The sequence below is a fragment of the Corapipo altera genome, unplaced genomic scaffold (genome assembly GCF_003945725.1).
Source record: "Corapipo altera isolate COAL_440 unplaced genomic scaffold, ASM394572v1 1, whole genome shotgun sequence".
In the NCBI taxonomy this organism is placed as follows: Eukaryota; Metazoa; Chordata; class Aves; order Passeriformes; family Pipridae; genus Corapipo; species Corapipo altera.
The window spans coordinates 32885441-32909471 of NW_020884873.1; the positions used below are offsets into that span (position 1 = coordinate 32885441).

General features: G+C 41.3%; 1 protein-coding gene across 4 annotated transcripts; it reads right to left on the bottom strand.

The window, feature by feature from the left end:
* Positions 1-7329: 7329 nt before the first annotated feature.
* On the bottom strand, positions 7330-22681 carry DYRK2 (dual specificity tyrosine phosphorylation regulated kinase 2). Of its 4 annotated transcripts, XM_027655584.1 has the most exons (4): positions 22641-22681; positions 22136-22195; positions 21287-21423; positions 7330-13038 (listed from the first exon to the last, which is right to left on the bottom strand). In XM_027655584.1, the coding sequence occupies exons 2-4, from the start codon at positions 22188-22190 to the stop codon at positions 11437-11439; spliced, it is 1794 nt and encodes a 597-aa protein (XP_027511385.1). In that variant the 5' UTR covers positions 22191-22195; positions 22641-22681; the 3' UTR covers positions 7330-11436. The 4 variants fall into 4 exon arrangements, with proteins under 4 accessions (XP_027511385.1, XP_027511408.1, XP_027511400.1 ...); XM_027655607.1 differs by lacking the exons at positions 21287-21423; positions 22136-22195 and having other exon boundaries at positions 22641-22679; XM_027655599.1 differs by lacking the exons at positions 21287-21423; positions 22641-22681 and having other exon boundaries at positions 22136-22431.
* Positions 22682-24031: the final 1350 nt, after the last annotated feature.

Genomic DNA, 24031 nt, shown 5'->3' on the forward strand with positions numbered 1-24031 from the left:
GTAAGATTAAAAATTCCCACTTCTGATAATATTTCAGAATAAATATATGCTTGAAAAATGGTTTTTTCCCCAGGTTTAAATCAATCATCCATAATATTTTCTTGCCCTTCTATTCATTGCATTCTCTTGTCTCATAGCTTGTCCGGGAAACTTTGTATCGAAGGAAAGAACAGAAACAATACCAAGTAGAATCCTTTCTTCACAAGAAAACGCCATTCTTCTGTACAGGTTTATACTGTTAAACAGTATAAAAAGGATAGGCAGTGAACACTTACACTGAGACTTCCTCCCTGGTCATCAATGTGGGCTTTGCTTTTTTTAGAGGAATCCTTACATTTGGGATCAATACAGTACAGCACAGCTAGCACTAGGGGTCAATACAGTCTAATCATACCATCTGTGAAGACATGCCTTCAAATCTTGACTTAAACTCATTTGTGAATCCTACTGAAGTCCACAAGTTGGCACATCCAACCCCTCTCACCAGCTGCAACCCTTCCATGAGTGACATAAAAGTGGAAATTGGCAGCAGCAGAGGCCAGCCCATATGTGGCTTCCTTACGACCCATGACAAGAGCATGCAGTGCAAAGTTCAGCCTCACTGTAGGCATTAAATTCACCCCGGCAATTTTAAATATTTCCTGCATTCTACAGCTGCTTTATTTACTGTTATCATCTTCTTTCTTTGTGTCTTTTTATATTATTTAGAACAAGGTACCTGAGCACTCAGTGTAAGACACTTCAATGCAAGATGGCCAGGTACGGCACAAGAAGACCCACCACATCTGGCTTGATGTCTCTCCATGAAGCAACTCTCAATTAAATATGTAGGAAAACAGGCTTATTAGTTCAAATCACACTATTTCACATGCTTTGATAGCACTGAGGACTCTAAACACTCTGAAAACCTTAGCCATATTGCTACATGCCCTGCAAATTCATTAGTCTAGGATTTAAACTTGCTCTCTTTTTGTAATCTATTCCTTTTAAGTTCATAGTAATTGTTCTCTGGATTGAAGTTTACAAAATACTTCTTTCCAGATATCATTTTGAAACTAGAAACTCTTATTTCAGTAAAAGTCAGAAAATTTAACTGTGTAACAACAATTCTAGGAGTGAGGATTTGGGCAAAAACACCACTTGAAGTCATGAGACTTGGAAGCATAGTAGTCAAAACATCTTTACTTTTTTTTTTTTTTGGTGTAACAGCAACACCTTGATCCATCAATGTTGATTAGAGCCAACTGCATCATATCTGAAACATATCTCTGAAAAATGAATGCTGAATATGATTATTTTTTCTTATAGTCACATAATTTCTACCATTTTCCTAAAAGTTCAAGCTGCTTAAATTACATATACTCATGAGAATCATGGGGTTTAATTTCTCACAATAAGGCAGCAGAAGTCTAATCAAACAAAGCCAAGTAGATATATACCAGCCAAGAGAAATTTAGCAATAACTTGTATCTCATCATCTGTACACAGTACAAGGAAGGAGAGGCAGGGGAGCAGCCAAAGGACTGAGGAATGTCCCACAGTTGCTGGCATGACACAAACAACAAAAATCCTGGGAAGCACTGGGTTAAGTACTGCAGCAAGCAGGGAGGGCTGTTTTTCAAACTGTGCATAACCCTGGTGGAACTACAAGCAGGATGCCAACCACAGCTCTAAGAAAACTGAACTGAAGCTGGAACAGGTGCAGAGACCTAGCAGGACAGGAGTGGGGAGTCAGTTTTACTGGTGAGACAAATATAGCTTAATAGCACTAGCGTAGCAAAAGAAAGGCTGAGAGGGATACGATTACACTTTATAAATATATGTCCAAATACCAGCATGGCAGAAGAATCATTCAAGCTATAAGACAATGCTGGCACGACCAAATAGCATGAAAAAAATTCATCAACTATTTTAAGCTAAAAGTACATTTCTAACCATCAGAGAAACAGTGTTTTATAGCAGTCTTTCAACAGAAGGAGTAGATGCTAATAAGCTAACTATTTTTATAGTAGAAAAATAGTACATTAAGGTAAGGCATTTTATGACACAATATCTGCTGTAATAGTGGATGTCCTTTAGGCCCTATGCTCCTAGAAAGGTTCTGCTTGTCTTGGTTGGAAGACAGAAAAGAAATATACAAATGTAAAAATCTGAAAGCTGAGATCCATGAAGAAAATTAAATAGTACTCCACTGGTAACTTTTATTTTTAATCTTCTGAGTTCATGTGGCAAGCAGGACAAGTGGCTTCGACTAGATAGGGAAAGACTTCTGCTTTACAACCTTCAAAGGTAGAGGCACACTTGTCTTCAGCTTCTTTTCACACACAGTTCATTCACAGGCTCTAACAAGACTGCCAGCACCAGTACTCCCACACAACGGACCGTCAATAACTGCACCAGTGTTGTTTTAACACCACTAATGGCCGTTGGAGTGCAACCTTGTAACTCCTGTAGTTATTGGTCATAAAGATAATTGGTCTGAGCGAGTACCAGAGGAATGAGGAAATTTGGGGTTAAAAGGTATTTGCTGTGAGAAGGCACCAGCATGCTTTGCTGTCAGATCTGCCTGCATTGATCTGTTGCAGGCAAGTCTCAATCAATATACAAAGAGCACTGGCAAAAGCTACCTCCTAATTGTAAATCATTTAGTCAGTCAAAATATAGCTCCTAAGCTACGTAAAGATCTCATTTCTTCTCAAGAGCCTTACATGGAAAAAACATGGAAATGCTGTACAAGGAGAAAGGAAAAAGCTTTATTTAAAAATGACAAAAAATGAAAGCTTCAGGATCCCATTTGTGGTGTAACTTAAAGAACTTAGGTACTTGCCAAAGCTAATTAAGACAGGCCATCTGCAAACGCTTGTGATTTGAAACATTCCTCCCTGTGCCAATGGAACAGCGTGTTACAGCTTCCTCACATCCCACCCTGACAGGTGCTAAGCTGCTCTGCCTAACGCTACCAGTCCCAGGATAGGGAGAATCTCCCTCCTCCTCCTGCAGCATGAGTGCACATTACCTAAGCACCACCCTTAGGTTCTGCCATGCAGAAAAGGAATGGGGAAATGTCCCTGCCACATGTGCACTGTTAGGGACAGGAGCACCCCACAAGGAGCAGAGCCAGTGCCACCCTTGCACAGGTGCACAGCTGAGGCCAGCTCCCACTGGTGGGCTGAAGCACCTTGCTGGGTACCCTATGGCAGCAACTTCATCTTGGAAGCACCAAACCAGCTGTTCACTGCCTTAGGCAAGCGTTTTGCAGGCAGAGCTGCAGGCAGTGACAGGCTAGCTCAGGAGGAATGAGCCCTGATGGTCCACCCTAACATGGCAGAGAGATGGGTGGTGGCAGGCCTGGGAGACATCTGTGGAGGAGCAGGTTCAGTGGGACAGAACAGCTCACAGGACTGACATTCAGGCAAAGAGCAGTGCAGCCTCCTGTGCAGTGTGCAGTCCTCTTGATGCACAAATGTTTAGTTTCTCCTTAGCAATGTTTCTTGGTAGTTTTGTCTATGAAGTATTCTTTGTACCTTGAGGAAGCCAGAAGTGCTGGAGGAGCACCAGGCTCCCAGAGTAGCCAAAAGCACTGTCATCTATGTCCAGGGTAGACAGGGCCATCAGTCCAGGGTTGTCCTGGGCAAAGCACTCTCTGCACAGACATTTGGAAAAGTCTTTTAAATTTAAAGTCTATTTATAAGTTTCATAGTTGGATGTGACAAGTACTAGGATGCCTAGAAATCCATTTTTAATTCCAGCTATGGACTTTACAAACTCTGCCTCGGGATTTCTTTCTCAGTTCAAGTTTATGAATCCAGTCTAAGCTCATGGACTCAGGCTTTAATCCCAAACGAACAATTTCAGTTGCCAAGCAGGGTAAGCTACAAAACACCTCTCTCATTGCTGAAGGTCCACTTCAGAAAATGTGACAGCACCACTTGTCCTTGGGGTGGCACCTGCTTCCTGCTCACCAAGCACCCTCTGCCTCCAGCCAGAAAGCTTAAGTTCACTCTGTGCACCCCAACAGTGAAACTGGAGTACAACAGTGAGAAATGGCTTTGCCATGTGTCTAATGCAAAAATGTTGGACTTACACTGAACCTTCAAAGAGGCAAAGGGAAAACAAAGCCACACCTCTTTTCTTTGTAAAGCACTATAAAGAATGCCTGCAGAGTTTTTGGTTTTGTTTTTCAAAAATCATGTATATGTACACACATACATACATATATATATACATTGCATACACATGCATATTCCTTAATTTTAGGTCCTACTTATCCCTCAGGAGACATCAGGGTAGATCTTTATACCTAGATGGTTTGAGCAAAGTATATTTATAGGATCTGCAAGATCCTACACTTGGGGGAAAAAAATGTGGAATTTTTACTGCCACATTGAAGCTGAAATAAAATCTTATTATCTCTTTATCCAGACCATTTTTATTAAAGAGGTTGTCTTAAATCAGCACTATATTTGAAAACTGTTCAAAAGTCTTTATAAAACAACTGCCAGTTGCTTTTCTGTTTGTGGACATTTCTCACACATACCATGTTCAGTCAAGATTTAACACTTCATTGCAATGCTTTGCATTTACACAGTTTTAAATGGACTTCATGGGTGCTATGCACAGAGCGCTGCCGGGTCAGACCGTCTCTGAGTGAGAACCTTTGGATTTCCCAGTGCCAATGTTAGTTAGAAAGTAATAATCTCACTGTTTACAGCTGCTCCAGACAGTATCTTTAGGTATGTAAAGTATTCACAGTCACGTGCAGCTTGCAGATAACCAAACTAAATAAAAAAAAATGAAAACACAGTCTACAAAACAGGGAAAACACTTCCCACTCTGTTGGCAGGAACACTATATTTGCGACATCCCAGGTGTTATGCAGAGCTCTCAGCCATGATTTTCTCAGCAGAATCCTTCCTAGCTCCATCTATATCCTAAACTTTCTCAAAAAAGATGTCATTACCTTCTGCTGTAGTCTCTTTTTCCCCCTCAAACTGATGGACACAAGCCATTTCATTTCTGCTGAACCTCATGCAGAAGTTAAACAACAAGGTTAAGGCTAGTGTGGAGATTGGGACCCAGCACCTGGAGGTGAATGCACATTCCTTGTCTTTGGAGTTTGATACTAAGCTAGATTTTCTGTTTCTTGCTGGGGAAAATGCTAAAGAAACATTGTTTTTGCAGTATGCCCTACTCCAAAGTGCTCGGTAGTTGGCAGAGATCCAAGACTCACCACAGCCAGAGGCTGGAAAGCACTTCTTAAAAACAAACAAATGAGCAAGCAAACAAACAACAGAAGAAACCAAATAGGGAAAATGACACAGAGAAACCCCAGCTCCAAGAGCTGTAGAGGATTTCTGCGAAGGAACAGAAACCAGTTCTACAAATGACACTTTTACTCTGCTATAGCATATCTGAAGGCTGGGAGATGTCCAGTACCACACACTCAAGAAAAAGACAAGGAATATTCTTCCTCTCAGAAACAATAGAATATACAACACAAGACTATGCTAGCAGTGTAACAGCCCTATAAATTGCATTTTAAAAAGAAATGTATAATAATGTTTTTAAAGTTCTAGCTACAGAAGATTCTTTAATATTATCCTTTAATTATTAGCATAGTTTGAAATGACAGGCTCTCAAACAAAGATGTTTTTCCACTGAAATAACAGGCTATCAATGGTTTCAGATAGTGAGATGCATTTAAGATTTTCCCAATCTCAGCCTGATACTGCTGAAATTCTTAAACCTTCACTGAACCCAGGAAAAATCATGCTTACCTGAAACATAGCCTTATTTGTAATACAGGTGCTTTTTTTCTCCCCTTTATATAGCAACTCATGACCATAGACCTAAACAGATACATTACGTAGGATCTACCTTTTTCATTTCTCAAGTTTTGAGCAAGAGTAAAATTCATGCTGGATCTTTCAATAAGTAGATCTTGAAAAAATGGGACAAGACTGTATTTTTAAGAAAAGTAGTAGCATCTATAAGTGAATAACACAATACTGATCACCATTATAAAAACAAGAGATGCACAGTTGACATCCAAAGGGAGACACAATTTCCTCACAAAAGGAAGCACTGTGGAGATAACAGCAACTACAGACTTTCATTCATGATGGAATACCAAGGGCCACATTATAGGCACAGATCTGAGCTCTTAAGACACTAGAGACCTGGCAGAGGGCAACACACGTTCCCCACCAGACTGAGAGTCTCAGTAAACAGCACAGGTCAAAAGCCAACTTCCAGTCAACCGGAATCAGGTGAGATGGCCCCAACCCTCTCCAAATGAAAAAACAGGTATGACAGAAGTGTGCAGGAGATGGCAAGAGGGATAGGTGGCTGGAGGAGATGGTGAGAGACAGATTAGAAGGAAAAGAAATCCCTAAAATAGCTAACTAACTGAAAAAAAAGAAAAAGGCCTTTGTCCTCAGAACAACATAGTCATTACGAAATAGGCCACATAGCTGTAACTTTTGGCTGGCTGCTCTTTGAGGCTGTAAACTGTGTTTATTTGTATTTAATACTGATGAGGTTTGTGCTCTGGCATCTCCCTACTCTGCTGAATAGGTAACACTAAAGAGTAATTAAAATCCCTTGATTTCAGCCTAGGTTCACCTTAATCAGAAAGCTTTCCAGTGAAACTGCTCTGGGCATACATGGACATTACCAAGCAGAGAATGTGGCTAATCACTTAAAAGACAGTGAAATTACTCTGGATGTATTTGTGAAAAGAACTTAGCGCAGTCTAGCCTAACAGCTTTGTTTAGTATGCTCTCACTATCTTGGGATTTTACAAAGTCTGACAAAATCTGAAAACTCAGTCTGACACAAATATCAGTGCAGAAATCTGTGTCTTTTTAAAGCACTTTTAAGAAAAAGAACACACACTGCACCTCTCTCAATCAAATTTTCTTATAAAATCAGATCTATTGTTATTTTAAAATCTTTCAAAAGCAGGTAAAAAGAATTAGAACACCCATGCCTGCAAAATTCCTGCCAAAGATGTTTGCTCTCGAGCACAGGGAAAATAAAAATACAAATTATATTACTAAGCCCTGAGAAGAACTTTAGAAACCTCAGGGCAAAAGCAACCTCTGGGCAATATTCAAGGCTGTCAAGACACATAAAGCACCAGAAAAGTCACCCTCCAGCAACTGGTAATTACTATATACAGATACAAGTAAGCACACTGGGGGGAAAAGGCACTGCTGCCACTGACTGCAGCGGGCTAGGAGAAGGCCTTTCCACATTTAAGAAATGTCAGCACTCCAAGGGCTCTCTTTATGACCAGAAAAAAACTGAAAGTACAGTGGAGAGAAGTAAAGTAGGACATAAAATTTTATTCTGAAATGATCTCTGGCCACAACAGTAAAATGTAACAAATATTCACTAGAACAGTCTCAACTCCTGTCATCAGCTGTACAATACATACAGTATCATAAAACTGGCCACTAGGATTAAAACCCACTACAACATCTTTAATGTTAAGTGGCAACAGCAGCATCTCACAGAAAATTATACATAAATATATACACAGTCCACATTCAATCATTTTTCACATGTTTTCAGTACACACAGTTGCAGCATATTACAGTCACGTGTCTAAGTCGTTGCCCAATAAAAACCCAAGCTTAGACGTAGTTGTAGCAGTTGAACTGAGTAATTACAATTTGTAGCAGAGATGTACAAGCCCCTAGAAACAATAATTCACAAATGTTATTTTATTTAAATGCTACACTAGCATTATACTGGGCAATATTCTAATCTTTGCTGACTGGAAAAAGAGTTCTTTTTGTACTTATCCCAAATATTACTGATGAGAAAAAAATACTAACAAATGGAGAGCATTAAATAATGCACACCCTTTCCTAAAGATTCTAATATTGCCCGATGCTACTTATGTCTTAAGTGTTTTCAACGTTCCCATGAAGTCATTTATAACTCCAAACCACCCACCAAGTTAAAAGTGGCTTAAGTGCCTTGCACCCAAATTGTAAAAATCCCTGGCCGCCTTTATAAGAGCCAGGCACATATAAAAGGAATGCACTTTGGTTCATACCAAATGCCCTGGGATTAAATCACACTATAAAACTAAAGAGTTTGAGGTAAATTTTTACAAATACAGTTGACTTCTGTCTAGTGTCACTATAACAAAAACTTATTTCAAAAAAATTAATTTGATGTTAAAATACAACCAATGAGCAAGGGCCATCTTTAACCCCTTAATGAGACATACTACAAGAACAGTTTCCTCTCCACCCTAGCAGTGTGATTGCCTTATTGTTTCTATTAAGGCCTGGATCATCTACAGGATGTTTTAAGACAGGTATAGCACTTAAAAATAGTTTTCATCTCTACTAACCAGTATTCCAAGGGTTAAAGAGGCCAAGACGCATGCCCTACAACACGGCATTTGTAACAAAAGGCACATTGTTAACACCAAGGGCACAATCCATCCTCTATCCTTAATCTACATATCTTGCATCACTCTCTTGTTCCAACACACTTAAGTGGTAATGAACCAGTGGTGCAAGAAACTGAGCCAAGTGAGACTGCAACCAAAGACAACACTGTGCTATTACTAAATCCGAAAATAGCTCAGACATCCCCAGACAATGGTAACATGTGAGACTAAGCACTGTTTCCAAGCCAACTTCTATCAGCCTAATTATCAGAGCCCTTAGAATAAAATCACATCAAAGCAAGAGGCAATGTCCTCCCCCCTCTGTTTTTAGGGGTATAAGTAAGCTACAATAAAAAGCAGCTCCATCACATAAAAACCATGATGTAGCTGCTCCTTTAGCATAGAGGAAGTTCCACTGTATCTGGGTTAAAAAAATAGCTCTGCATACTATATTTTGGCCTTTAAGTTTCCGGTAGCATTTATGACCAAGGTGGATCATAAATGCATTATTGGCATTAAGAACAGGTTACATGAAAATTTAGTGGTTGTAGCCCATTAATGATCCATGAATATTATATTTTTACCTTAAGTTGACATGAAAGGCAGGACCATGTATCAATATCTCCTTTAAAATATATTAAGGAAGGTGATTCTTCTTTCACTCCACATCAGTATCCCTATTTCCTAACTTTTGCAGGAAGAGTTAAGGTAGAAAGGAGTGGTAAAGCCAAGTAGGTGGTGGAGAAAGTAAAGATTCCCTGTTACTGTAGAAAAATACACAATATTGTATTCCCACAGTCAAGAGAGTCAGTTAATTTTACATAAGAATTAATATATCTCTTTTCCAGACTCAGAATTTACTGACCATAATTTACTGGGTATTCATATGCTAAAATCCACTTCTCTTAGCTGTATTATTATATTTCATTTTTAACATGATTTCATACATGTTTACATATTGCACTTACACACATTGTATAAAGTTGTGAACATTTAACACTAAATAATTTAATTTGACTAGAGGCAGGAAATTATCTTTCTATTTAAAAAAGTAAGAAAAATGGTTGATTGACAGTCTAATTTTTACAGTTATCAATCAACAAATACCATCCTCTACTCAGAAATTATTTTTGGAGCTTCTTTAGGTGTTGACTTTTTGGCAAGAAGGTCAGCGATATGTTTCCTGAGAATTCTGTCATTTTGTCCTTATATCCCTCCCCCAGTCTTACATTAAATTACAAATAAAACAAATCAACAAACAAACAAAAATTAAGCTGTAAGTGGTAAATTAATGAACATGAAGGAGAACTTAACCGGAAACTTTCTTGGCCTCTCAGGGGACCATGCTTTAAGTATTTTTCATAATTTGTACAAGTAACTCAGTAAAATATGTGTATATAGATGTTGTTTATAAGCAAAGTTACTGACACTTAATGCAATCCATTCTAGTATATCCTGTTTTAACATCCATAAACCCTTCTAGATTATGTTCTACTTTGTTTAAAATTCCCTTTTCATACGTTTTATACATCCAATGTAGTTCACAGCCATTGTACGTATAAAAACATTGATCTCAGATTTCAAACTGTTCCTGTTGAAAACATGCTACAACATGTGAATACTTCTTTCCTAGGTCTAGGTACTATTCCTCAGTAAAGACCATCTTTCTTCCATGAATGCAGTTAAAAGAAAGAAAAACCAAGCATTAGTACACACACACACAAACAAATCTGCACATCTCTGTTCTTTCAAAGTTAATTTTCAGCTACAGATGCCAAAGATTAAATCAAATTCCAAGCATTTAACTTTCCTTTGATAATTGTCCCTTATTAGAAATTAGCTAGGATGGTGTCTTTTAACTGAAAAGCTACCACTGAGGATGTTTCCCACTACCGTTAAGCCGTCTAAGGTGAAGTACTCCTCTACAGGAAGCAATGTTGTAACATTGTGTTTGTCCCTACATGTAGATTTGATCTGAAGTGTAAATGTACCAGAGAATTCACAGTCACACGAACACCATCAGAAGAAGCAAAAGCAATCTTGAAATACATGTAGTATAACAGTCTGGAAGTTACAGTATAAAACTGACAGAACGAGTATTTCTGTCTATGTGATTCTGGGAGACCAAGCTGCACATTAGAAAAAAAAGAGAAGAAAGAAAAAAAAAAAATGAGGACCTCAGTGTGAATGCTCAACATTATAGACCTGAAATGAAGTCCAGAACATTTTGCTTTACCAACTTATCTGTCACTTTCAAATTCAGAGGAACAGACACACTGCCATCTTCATGCTTTCCAAGATTGCCCATTCCTCTCACTGTACCACATGGCATGTAAATTAAGACAGTCATTTTAGCCCTGGCATTCTTATTTTTTGCAATATATTTAAATGTTTGTTTTAATCAAAGCTCATTACTTTTGAATAGAGAAAGCATTCCATAGGAGGTGATCATATCATTAGTGATCCCACTACTTTCTCTGGGCTACCACACAGAAAATGGCAATGCAACATGCTCCACTTCAAATGACAAGTTTACAAGTGCTTAACTGTATTCTCTGAGTGTTCTCCCTGGAGCCTGGCCAGTCACAGGTGTAAGTGTTCACAGAATCAAGACCAAACCCATAAAATCCAAAAACTGGTCTTCCAAATTTACCCCAGGTGAAAACTAGTATGAGTCATGGAAGAGAAAGGTTAATACCTTTGATACCACGCTGCAATGCATGACAGTCATGTTGTAACCAGTGGCCTGCCACTGATGTTTATTACTGTGTCACACTAGTTACAGTAAGGCTAATTGTACTGTAGAAGACAAACATTTTAAAAAATAAGTATAAAAACTTAAAGCATTGTCCCCGTGTTTTTATAAAAACAAATCAACATTTCTTACATTTAAAATGAGTGCTGAAAGATACAAATGAATAGATTTATTGAGCAAATAAAAATGTATATCTGAGCTAATTTTTCATACAAATAAGGCTCAGCCACATTGTATTTCTCATATTAACAGCATTGGGTTTTCAAACTCAGCTAACGAGTTTTGGCAACACTGTTCTTTGCTGAATATTCCCATTGGCATCTGTCATCTGTGCCAAATTAGTCCTCAGTTTTGAAGCTGAGCTTGAAGTCGGAGGTAACTTGGAAATTGATGTTATAGCACCAGTGCTCTCTGTAATTCTCTTTGCTGAGGCCTTTTCCCCAGCTGGAGGTTTTGGCAACCGTCTCCTTAGCCAGGGATGCCGCAAAGCCTGGCTGGGTGTCATACGGATAGCAGGATCCCATTCTAAACACTGTTTTAAGAAGTCAAGGAAGAGGGGATCATCACATCCCTTTAATGCGTTACCCCATTCTCTGCTCTCTGGTGGGCCACGCAGTTTTCCCCTCCGAGAGCGTCCACCATTAAGTATTACAGAGCCATCAGACAAGGTTGTGATGTTGCAATAGCGGGGATAACCCTTAGAACTCACAAAGTTTTTGGCTCGCTTGGATGCATCTAAGAGTTTTGGAGAAGGCATGCCCAATAGTTCAATCATACAAGCCAGCTGGTCTCCTTCATCTTCTCCAGGTAAAAGTGGATAACCAGTCAGAAGCTCTGCTAGGATACAGCCCAAGCTCCACATATCTATGGGCATCCCGTAACGAGCACCAAGGATGACTTCAGGTGCACGATAAAACCGTGACTGAATGTAAGTGTAGACACGCTGATGGTCGTAACAACTTGAGCCAAAATCAATCACTTTAATACCACTTCTACCTTGTTGCTTCAACAGAATGTTCTCAGGTTTAAGGTCACAGTGAATGATTCTGTTTTTGTGCAAAGCATCCAAGCACTGTAAAATTGAGTGGGCAAACTTGCGAACCAAAGGCAGGCTAAAGCCCTGAAACTTGTTTTTCTTTATTAATTCATAAAGGTTCATGCTCAGCAACTCAAATGTCATGCAGATATGGCTGCGGAATGTGAAGTTTTCCAACATGTGAATAACATTCATGTTGTTATCCTTATCTTGTTTCCGGAGATGTTCCAGGATCTTAATTTCTTCTGCAGCTTGGCGGTGGAAACGTTTTTCATTTCTCACCATTTTTAGTGCCACATGCTGATGCATCTTGTGATCGTAGGCCTTCACCACCTGCCCAAAGCTTCCTTTCCCTATAACTTTCAGGACTTCATACCTGTATGCAATATGATCATGGGGTACTTGTATGTAAGACCCTTGGTCATCATCGTAGCCGCAATTGTTTGAACCACCAATCACACCTTGCCGTTTCTTTGCATTTGGACCCAAGAAGTATATTTCAGGGTAGCTAAAAATCTCATGATGCTCAAAAGCTGTTAATTTTTGCATGTATTGCTTCATGGCCTGCTCTGGTGTGATAACAGAGGCTTTCACCTTGCCTGTTCCATCTGTAGATTTTAAAGAGCTGGAGCTTCCTTGTCGTCTGTGAGTACTCTCTGACTGTCTGTCCTGAACCACTGGCAATCCAGATTTGCCTAGTGTTGTAAGTCCATTTGGCTGTGTTGTCAGAACCGTCCTCTTGTTACTATTATCTTCAAAGAGCTGCTGAACCTGGATTTGTCCATGGCTACCAACATGGAGGTGCTCATTCATTGTGTGCTTACTGCCTCCAACCTAGAATCAAAAATAAATACATACCCAGTTAACAAGAAAGACATGAACTCTATGCTTCAACATTCATTCTGCAACTCACCATTCTGCCTAAGTAACCTCAAAATGAAGTATTTTCTTAGAAGTCAGTTGTTTGCAGACAATCTAAGAAATACAGCACATATACTGTGATACTGCTGGATGCTATTAAATTTCCTGATCCTTGTTTCTCAAATGCTATTTTCATGACTCTCCAAAATGTTTCCAACAAGGCAATCACAAATGCACTCCTGTTATAAGCTAACAATTTCTCCAAGGAATTTTCAAGGCAGCAGTCCTATAACATCAAGATGCATGCTTGAGGGACATCAGACTTCGTAGAAAACAGTATCAGTTTTACCCTGGAGATAAATATATAATGCCTGCTAGAACTTACATGGCTAAGGATCTCCCAGTCACCTGTTTTCAGAAATCAAGATTTTAACTTGTCCCTAAATTTGCTATATATCAAAAGTTCCAGATATATTTTTTAGCAATAAGGAATGTGCTGTGACATGCAAAAAGAGAAAAAGAACATTTCTGAAGTTCAAGAGATGTCATTTACTGCTTGCAATTGAGACAGTCACAATTCAGCAAAACATTCCTATCAATGAAGAATAAGCATAGCTTTTAGCACTTTCCCACACCAGTCTTACAATAACTTTTAACTAAGATGAGATTTGAGGCCTGATGCACACTTGAGTAGAAAGAAAATCTTTGCCTTGAGGAACATACAAGTAACTTTATTTTAAAGGAATGGAAAAAAAGCAATAGTTGATTTTAGAAATTACATTTGTTCTTGACAGTGTTCTCAAGAGACTAAATAGCTGCACTGAGCATTTTCCAGCAAACAAACAACTAATGCACTAAACCTGTTATTTTTAAGGAGAAACAAGAAATTTACAAGCATATAGGTGCTATTAAAATAGCTGTCCTTAGAATTCCTCATTTGCTTTAAAGTAGAGGAAAATTAATTTGTCTTATGTCTGGTCTTATACAAATGTGGGAAGAATTCCTCTGCTGTCTCTCAAGCTGATTCACTGGTCTTAATATTTATGCCAAATTACCAGTGAAAAGTTCACTGATATGTCAGACAGATATCAAGCCAGGACTGAGAGCACTTTTCATTCGAACCTTATTTTTAGTAGGCATCTAAGGATAACACATTCCCCGTTCACTTAAGATTGCTGAAATGAAATCAGAAAATGACAGCTGTGTGCTGTAATATAAGGCAATGAAATCTGTGCTGCAACAGAAGTGCTTCCTAATGAGAAAACGCAGCCACGCAACGCAGACTCGAGCATACTTTGTGCTTCTGTTAAGGCATCAGTTTGATATAGCAGAAGTCTGTTTTTGCAAATTCAGTAACTTGTTCCCAAAGACTTGCCAGCTGGACACCAGCTTCACCTTTGGACAATATTTTGAAATCTGCAGCTCTGAAACACATAATAGAAGAGCACGTGTTCTCAGAGATTGCTTCTGTCTTGTTCACTGCTCTTCTGATTCCATTTTGACTCACGTTGAATAACTGGTTCATTTTAGTTCACCATTGCAGTTTGACTGTGTATGTTTGTTTGCAGAGAAATTTAGGCTCACACTATCGAATTTGATCAATCTCACAGAAAGTATTACCACACAATCATAATTCAGAGCAAAGATGTTTGTAACATTTAAGCAGAGTGAAGACATACAGGAAATCAACAAGAATTCCTTTCCTAGTCTGATGTCTCAAAAGCACCAGAAATTAAATCATCAGGAAGACTTAATCAGCTTATCAAGCCTACAGGCAATTCCTTCAGGTCAAGTTTGAGGTGCACTGTAGTAGCAGTTTCCTGAAGGTTGCCCTGATCCTCTATATGAACAGCAGTTACTGCAAAGAAAAAAAAATCAGCCGCAAGAGCTGCTAAATCATCCATCTCAGAAACAGATCTAGTTTAGTAAGATGTCAGAGGTTCAGCACATGCAGCATTGCAGAACTGTGTAAGAAAGGCACAACGAAGCAGCAGAGTAACCATATAAGGACTCAAGCTAGGAAATTGCAGGTACAAGCATTTCTTCTGCAGCACTAGTTGAACAACAAAGCAGAACATATCTTCACAAACTGGGAGTAGACAACACTAATGTAGACAATGAGTAGAAAGAGTATAGCAGAGAAAACCATCTTTAAGAATTTCTTAATCCAAGTACTCACTGCCACAGCTCACACCTTGAATTAATTTTTTTTTCTCTCAAGTCACATGTTTTCAGAGTTAACTTTCCTGTACCCTTCCTAAGCACTGTTTATGTCAATATATGCATTGAGAACTTCTTCAAGGCTTGGGAAAAGCCCAAATATTTATTCCCTCTCAAAAGGGACTAAAGAGTTCTTTTTTCTAAAAGTGTGTTTGCAAACACGTTCTAAAGTGTAAACCATGTAGCTCTGCTTCCTGCACCTTCAGGCAGTCTCATGGTTTCTTTTGTTGCTGACAGGTTGGCTCTTCTTCTTTAAGCAGCAGAATGAAATCACCAGCGTTATCCCAACTTCAACCCAAATCCAAAGTGACTGGTTTTGCCAGTTTCAGTCAGCTGCTACTTGGGAATGCAAATGCAGATGCAGACAGTAGCACTGGTTTTCTTAATGGAAGAAAAGACACCACATTAGCACAGACTCTATTCCAAAAGCTGTGGGGAAGAAGAGAGCTCAGTCTTCTTTCAAAAAGCCCAACAGGAGTTTCAGAGCTATGAGACATATCACAACCACAAAGTCAACATGAAAAATGGACTTTCCTCATCTCAGAGTACTGCCTGCACAAGAATCACCACATCTTCTATTTCCCAGCTGGATGAGGGTTGGACTTGCACCACCCCTTTGCTCTGCCTATCTACTTCTGGCTACTGAGTGTCTGAGATTGCTGTCAAGTTCAGGCTTGCACTACTTACAAGGTCCATAGGCTTCATCAGTGACACTGTAAGTTCCTGAACCACAACTAATGGGTTTGGGAAGCTACAAAGGATTATAGTCTTAGTCCAGTACCAAACTGTTCTCGATACACAGAAGCTTTTCAACTAAAACCATAAGGCTGAGAGGTCTACAACACGTTTCCATTTTGCTTCTGCAGAACCAACAACCTACGCAGCTGACCACCTGTGAGCACTTATGAAGCTTCTTTATTATATACTGTATTGCCTGTGCTCAAACCCATCCACACCTTCTAAGATTTACACATTTTTGTAGCACACATCTTCAAAAACTAATGTACACATTTGTCTATAAAACATATTGAAATAACAGGTAAGTTTGAACTCAAAGAACTCATCTTCCTGAATCTTCTGGTAACATCAATTACATAACAGCAAGTGTTACAACGGAATGGTTTTTTTCCCTCTTAATAGTTTTTCATAATTTCAACACTGATGTTACGATTTTACTTTAACTTTGGTTTGTTCAGTTTATGGAAGTTGATGACTATGCCGAAAACATTCACTTAATCTTTGAAATAGATACATCAAGCAAAACAAAACAAAACAAAGCAAAAATACACCCTAAACTATAATCAATAAATCAATAAATAAACCCTAAAACTTTTATTTGGAGGGTGGGAGTACTTGGGGTTTGTTTTTTTTGTTTTGTCTGCACAAATGGGTTTAGAGACAGAACAGTAACTTACTATACTTAGACTACAGACCTGTAACAACACAGAAGTACATAAAGATGAGTCCACTTTGCTAACAAGAAGGCAAACCCATTGACAATTCTTTTGCAGTAACACTCAGCCAATGCTTTGGTCTGTTTCAAGACCTTCTACAAGACTCTAACTATAGGATTGAACACCACTGGAGCATATACCTCTTCTCAATTTTAAAAGTATCAAGATATTATATAATTGTATCACATTCCAGCTTTGTAACAGCCACTTGCTGTGATTATTAGCACCCTATAAAACCATCCAAGGTAGGACCATGATTCAGCTATATATTATCTTTTTATTTTGAGCAAAACCACAGAAAAAAAGATTTTGCTGTCAATCAGAATCTAAAATAAAATAAATCTTAATAATAAAGCAATCATGATGGCCTATTGAAATACTGCACAGGAATAAGATGTCATTATCTGCTATTATTTTGCATAGATGAGGACAAGAGAGAATGAGTGTTCTAAAGTAGTAACTTAATTAAAGAATAATTGTTACACTCTATACCCCTCTCTTTACAGCATTTCTGGGTGTGCCAGTTTCAGCCCTACTGTGTCTAACACACACTAGAGGCATATGGTATCAGGTGTAGCATGCTTCACTGCCTATTTTGTTGATTACAGCCTGAAATGTACAAAAGGCCTTCTTTTTTCTTGATAAACTAATTCAGCAGCATTCCTCTGTTCAGAACTAAAAATACTTGCTAATTAGTACCATAATAATGCTGGATTATCATAATGGTTTTATTAGGAGTATGAATCTTATACACCAAAAAAGATTAAGCCCCTGTTGAGCTTGTGGCTCAACAAGAGCTGTAGAAAAAACAGACCATTTGGATTTTTTGCTGTTGTTGTATCTGGTTGATATAAGCTCATTTTTTTGAAAAGTAAACTTTAGACAGCACGTATGTTCACAGACAGAACTACGGCTCAAGAATGATACCAACTCTTAATTTTTTTTCATCCTGTTAGGACTCCAAGGGTACAGTGAGTTTGAACATTTCCGGGACACCCTGCACTTATTACACATGATGAAACTCAAAAGGACAGACAATGCAAATAAGCTGAAGTATACAAATATGAGAGATGTGCCTAGATGTACTGCAGTCCCTGCAAGCACAGTTACCAATTGTTAGAGCCCAAATTTCAGAGACTCCCTGCCCACCCTCCTCACCCTTAAAAGTTAAGATAGCTTCATTTTCCCTCTAGATTCAAGTTTTATATAGAAGGAGAAATATCCAAAGAAAACTAGATATAGTGAAATCCAGGTCATGACTGCACAGTTATTTCACTTAACGTGACAGCATTTTTGTTGCAATTTAATACATGAAAACATCACAACAGGAAGGTATTTTTTTTGGTTTTACCTCCATTAAAGCAGATGCCCACAATAAAAATTTGCAGCATGTGACCTACCAGATCCTCCTATTAACAGCGTTCAGGAATCTGTTCCACTATAATGTAAATTAATTTTTAAAAATTAAATTTAAAAACATTAAGATTAATACTGAATGATTGATGCAAAAGTACATGAAAGAGCATTCAACTGTGGTGGCAAAAGAAAACAGGCTTGTCATACAGAAATCTTAGAAAAGGCTTGAAGAGGGAGGGAACTGAATCATGCACTGTAAATGGGTTGTTGCTACAGTACTAGAGAAGAGGATAAAAACATTAATACTGCTTTACTGCAAGAGAAACAGCTAGAGTGCAGAATGCAGGGATACATGCCAAGTAAGAAAGAACAGAGATGGAGGTAGGCAGAAGACAGAGACAAGTCTTAAGAGGGACTCACAGACGGGTGGGGATTTACACAAGCAGAGCAGCAGGCAAGCAAGATAATCTCTACTGCTGCATGTCAAGTGGATGTAAGAACACCATAGTGAAACAGGAGAGAATGAACAGGAAAAGGTTCCAATCATCAAGGCAAGAACTTAAGCCCTCAAAAGAGAAAGCAATGACTCTGGAGAGGAAAATGAAGAGGATGACATCTTGGAAATAAGTTCTCGTTTTCAACCATAAGGCAAAAAAGATAGTCAGGGATGGACGTAGACACAAATAAGCCTAGGATGAAGCCAGCCTTAAAAAAAAATAAGCAAAACCTTTCCCTGGTACAACACACAACTGCCTGCTTAGCAATAAAGGGTGCTGTGCTCAGAGAGACTGCAGCCAAAACCTCTGTCCGGTTTTATGAAGCCTGTGTAAAACAGCATATTCCCCCCCTTCCACTCATGCTACTACAATCTACCAAACAATGACATTTCACTTGAAACTAGGAGATCACAGTTTCACTAGAGGCTAGATAACACAACTCTCTACTGCAAGGAATATGATAGGTAGTAAATTTCTTCTCTGTATGAATTAAAAGAAAAACTTTTCAGCTTAAACAAAGCTCAATCTCAGTTTCTCTTCACAATTAGTATACACACAATGCACACACTTATACCCAAACATCAACAAGTTCACCCATTTAAGCACAATGTACCTTCTGGAAGTTTGAACACAAATACTCAATTTTTAGCTATTAGAGAAGTCACATAGATACAACGGAGATAAAAAGACAATAAGCAAATGAAAACAAAGAAGGAAAATCATTTAAGAAAACTGAAATGTTTCATTTCAACTAGGTCTGAATGAAGTGGTGGGATGTAAAGCCAATGGTTTCAATCTGTCAGTGTCAGCTGGGGTCAGTAGGACTAAGTTTACAGTAAGACCACATAACAGATACTGCCCTTTTTTTTTAGGGCAAAATCCAGCATTCTGATGTCATATTTGAATCCTTACCGCAAAAAGTTATGTTAGCCAACCACAAAATAACCACCTATGAAATTCAGAAAGGCAGTCTGAGGTGTTTCCATAATAGCACCCAAGGTTAAATAAATACTGTAGAGTAGGCCCTGTATTACAAAGGCAATGCAGAGTTTGGAACAGTCTCTGTGTATACACATACATACATATGCTATATATAAACATATCCATCCATACAAAATAATGTACTTATAAAAATACTTGAGAGACAGAAATATAACACTTGAAGACCCCCTGAATGCTTTCATAAGGACTTCATCTTTACATATGTATCTATTTATGCAGAGACACCCTATAATACACATACACAAAAATCTATGTATAAAAATATCCAAATACTATACTTCCAAAATTAGTAAGTAGTCACAGATAAATAGCTAAACCACTTTCACAAATTCTAAATTAAGTCTGGGCTCTGTTACATGTGGGCCCCTGATATTTGTGGACCCTACTGTAAATGCACTTCCATGACTGGGGTCCAGGTTGTTTGTACTATATTCCCTCTTCTATAATTTTATTAAAAAACCCATAAGCTGTTGCCCCAACTCTAAAATCAAGCAGCACTTAACTGGCATATGAATATGAAAAAATTGGCCTTTCATAGTAATGAACAATTCAGACATACGCCCTAGCTACATAAATATACAATGATGTTGATTTCAAGCATGCAGCTCCACCTTGAATTTGCAGAATACTCATCATTCCTTTTGAGAATATCCAACATATACTGATTTTTTTAATTTAAGCCAATTCTTTCTATAAATGGACTTGAATAAGATGCTTTTACCCCAGAAGCTACATGGAAAGTCACTGAAACACTAATATCTAAACGCATAGCTTTACCTTCCACTAGCCCATAGTCACATTACCATTTAAAGCTCTGCCATATGTTTACAAAGATAGTATGTGAGCTTCCACGAAGAACTCATTTATTCCATGAAAAGTATGCCATCAATGCCTTTCAGGGTCAGTATGAAATGTTTCACAGTCTAAAAGGAAATGTATGCAATAAAAATTTCAGATATTTAGTGTTAACATGACAGCATAGAGACCCCTCTCTCTACTCTGTCATGACTTCAGGACAGAGATATCTTATCCATATATAGTGTCATACTTGGGAAGTTTCATTCCTAGTAGATTAACTAGAAGTGGGAGACAATGTGAGATATCACAGAACCAGAAAATAACATCTTTTTCATGCCATCAGCAGTTATTTCTTTATAGGTAAACTACTGCAGCAATAAAGGTAGATTCATCCAATCATTGTCCCTGAGCACAGTGATAGCTATTTCTAGGGAAGAGACTGATCGGCCTGAGCTAATCAGACATATAAAGGAGAAAGCAGTCTTCATTTTTCACCACAGTTCATGCGACCCTTTAATCACAGTGACTAACCTCATTGCCAAAACAATGTAATCTCAAAATATGCATTTACCAGAATAGCTCGTTTATGAGAGTGTGAAAGATCGAATTTGTCACTGAAAATGAGACATAAAATCAGACTGAGAGGGGAGCTGGGGCGAGAGAAACCAGTGTGTGCAATGACAGGGTCCCAGCCTCACAGCAAACATGCACATTTCATCCGAGCCTGCAGAAATTAAACGCGCTTTGCTTCAGCACCATGAGCCTCTGGGTGCCCGTGAGCACTCGGTCCCTCCACGGGGCACACCCGGCGAGCGGCGACGGCGCGGCGAAACCCCGGGGTCAGACGCCCGTTCCCCGCACCCCATCCACCCCCCGCCCTGTACCCCGGCTCACCGTGTGGGAGGCGTTGCTGGCCCTGAGCGGCGGCAATGCGAGGGGCGATGGCGGGCCGGTCCCAGCTCCTGCCCGGGAGACCCCGGCTCCAGTGCCTGGGGAAGACTGCAGCGGGCGGCCGCTGTCCCCTGCCCTGCCTGCGGAGAGCAGAGGGGTGAGCGCGGAGGGCAGCGGCGGCCCCTCGGGCCTCGTCGGGGCGGCGGCGGCCCCGGCGCTCGGCCGGCCCCGCCGCCCGTCTTGCTTTGGGCAGAAGCCATTAAAAGCTAATCACCGCCGCGGCGCACACACGCACCGATCCGGCTAATAGCGCAGGCGGGCCATGCTCGCCCGGCTAAACCCTTCATCCGAGATTAACCCGCCACCGGCAGGCGCCTAACCGGGAGAACGAGCCGGCTCTGCTCCGCGCACGCCTCGAGGCTGGACGGCTGCCCGTCCCCCCCGAGCCGTCTGGCCCGTCTGGCGCCGCCGGGGACCCGCCGGGAGTTCACAAGTCTGCAGCGCGAAGCAGAGGCGAACACCGTTGCCCCTAGTCAAACGCGGCCGCTCCGGCACTCGCGGCGACCCCCAGATCTCCCTGGGTCGTTTCCCCAAGTGTTTTCTCTTGCTCCCCCGAGACAAACTCGCCACCCCGCACGACAGCAGCTCGCCGGAGCCCAACGTGCAGCCCCCGACGGCCCCCCCCGGGCTCGGCTGCCGCGGGGGCGGTGGGTGGATCAGTGTTCGGCACACACGACACCGCTGCGGCGCCAGCCGCAGGGCGCCCGAGCCCCCCGTCCTCCGTCCCCCCTCCGCCGGGCCTCCGCAGCCCGGCCCAGCGGTGGCTATCGCGGCGGCCCACTCGCTCCTTACCAGCTGGGTAGGCAGCACCAGCGGCGGCGCTAGCTGAGGGTTTTCTGGTTAACATGGCCGCTGGAGAGGAGGGAGAGGAAAAGGCATGTCAGGGTGGCTCTCCTCCGCTGCTCCTCGGCCTCTCCGGGCAGTGTCTGCCTCTCTTCTCCGATCAGCTACACCCAGGCCCAGACACGTCCTGCGCTGCATCCCCCTGGCTCCGGGCCCGCCGGACAGACCCTCCAACGGCCCGCCGTCGCCTCCCGCCGCAGCCGCAGCCGCAGCCGCAGCAGCAGCAGCCGGGCCGCCGCCGCAGCCCCCGGCCCAAGCTCATCACCTCCCCCGCCCCCGCCCCGATCGCCCCGGTCCCCTCGCACGGAGGAGGGAGCAGCAGCAGGCGGCCGGACGGAACCCTCCTCCTCGCGCGGCGGAGCGGGGACAAACAGCGCACAGCAGCGGCAGTCCCCGCCCCGCCGCCCGCGTCCCCTCCCTCCGTCCCTCCCTGCCGCTCCCTCGCGTTCCCTACCGCTCCGCCGCCGCGGAGGCGGCGCGGCCCGCGGCTCCCCCCGGGCACCGCACGTGCCCCCGCCCGCACAACGGCCGCGCCGGCCGCGCGTCCCCGCGCCCGCACAACGGCCGCCGCGCTGGGCCCGGGCGCGCGCCCGGCCGTTGGTCACCCCGGCGGCACAGCCATGTCTGTGCCCGGCAGGGACAGAGACAGGGACAGGGACAGAGGCAGGCACGGGTGCAGGCACAGGCCGCTTGGCCAGCCCCCGCCCCGACAGGGCCCGTGGGTGCCACGGGCAAGGGGGAGATGCTGGCGGGAAAGTCGGCGTGTGTGGGAATCTGGCAGAGCGGGGTTCGCTCTGCCAGACTGGAAGGACAAAGGTGGCCCCGTAGGAGGAAGATTAAATAGCTTGAAATGTGTAGAGGGATGAAAACTTAAAAAAATGGTAGTGAGGTAAAAGAAGCTTTTGGGATTGCCCTGGAGGCGTAAGTGCATCAGCCTAGAACGAGGGAAAGGAGAGTGCGAGGGGCGGTAGTGGCCTTGTTTTCCAAACTGCGCGACATGCTTAGTGGAGTACAATGCTTTGAATTCCTGGTTTGTCAGTTTGAACGTCACTGCAGCCAAAAATAGATGACTAAACATTTGCTCTGCTTGGGACAGCACTGAAATTAACTGTCCTACCTATGCTCAACCTTTTTTGAAGTCCATAACAGACCTCACGGATTTTCCTTTTTGAAACAGCTGGTAGATGTGTAGACAGACCTCCCTTCATCCTCTTCCACAGAAGAGAAAAAAAATGAATCTCCCCTTTTCCTATGCCTAAAAAAAAAAAAAAAAAAAAAAAAAAAAAAAATCTGCTTCTTTGCCTCTTCCCATGCACAGACACATGTATAAGCAAAGACATTTCCTGTACTGGTACAAAGAAATAAACAATTTCCCTAACCCCTCCTGTCATGCAGAGAAAACAATCATACTTTCTCCCATCCACACCCACCTAATCTTTTCCTTCACTGTAGCTGAAAAAAAGCTTTGTCTTCCTCAATATCCCCGTAGATGTCCACAGGCTCTCCAGTGTCCCTTCCCATTGGCTGCCAGGTGTATAAATGGTGTTTTCTGATTACTTTCTGTATTTTCTCATCATTTTCAGAAGCTGCGCATGCACATCAAAGCTATCTGAATATCAAACACCGCAATAACATTAGTGTTCTCAGATATCTTAAACATTTCAGGAATGAAAAAAAATACTTTTCTAGTTAGTCTAAAGAGGGGGAGGGCTTGTTCACCTTCAAGCTGGATAAGAAAAAACAGAATTGATATCAATTATCTTTCCACAGGGCTTGCAGGAGTTCTTCATCTTAAATGATGTGCCTTTTCTGAGTGTCAATGTCACAGATGGTTTCATGCATGTT

Excerpts from the sequence above, each read along its gene's own strand:
- DYRK2 (XM_027655584.1), bottom strand. The coding sequence starts at position 22,190 with ATGTTAACCAGAAAACCCTCAGCTAGCGCCGCCGCTGGTGCTGCCTAC. Across the intron at positions 21,424-22,135 it reads TGGTGCTGCCTACCCAGCTG|GCAGGGCAGGGGACAGCGGC; the intron begins GTAAGGAGCGAG and ends TGCTCTCCGCAG. Across the intron at positions 13,039-21,286 it reads CCAGCAACGCCTCCCACACG|GTTGGAGGCAGTAAGCACAC; the intron begins GTGAGCCGGGGT and ends TTTTGATTCTAG.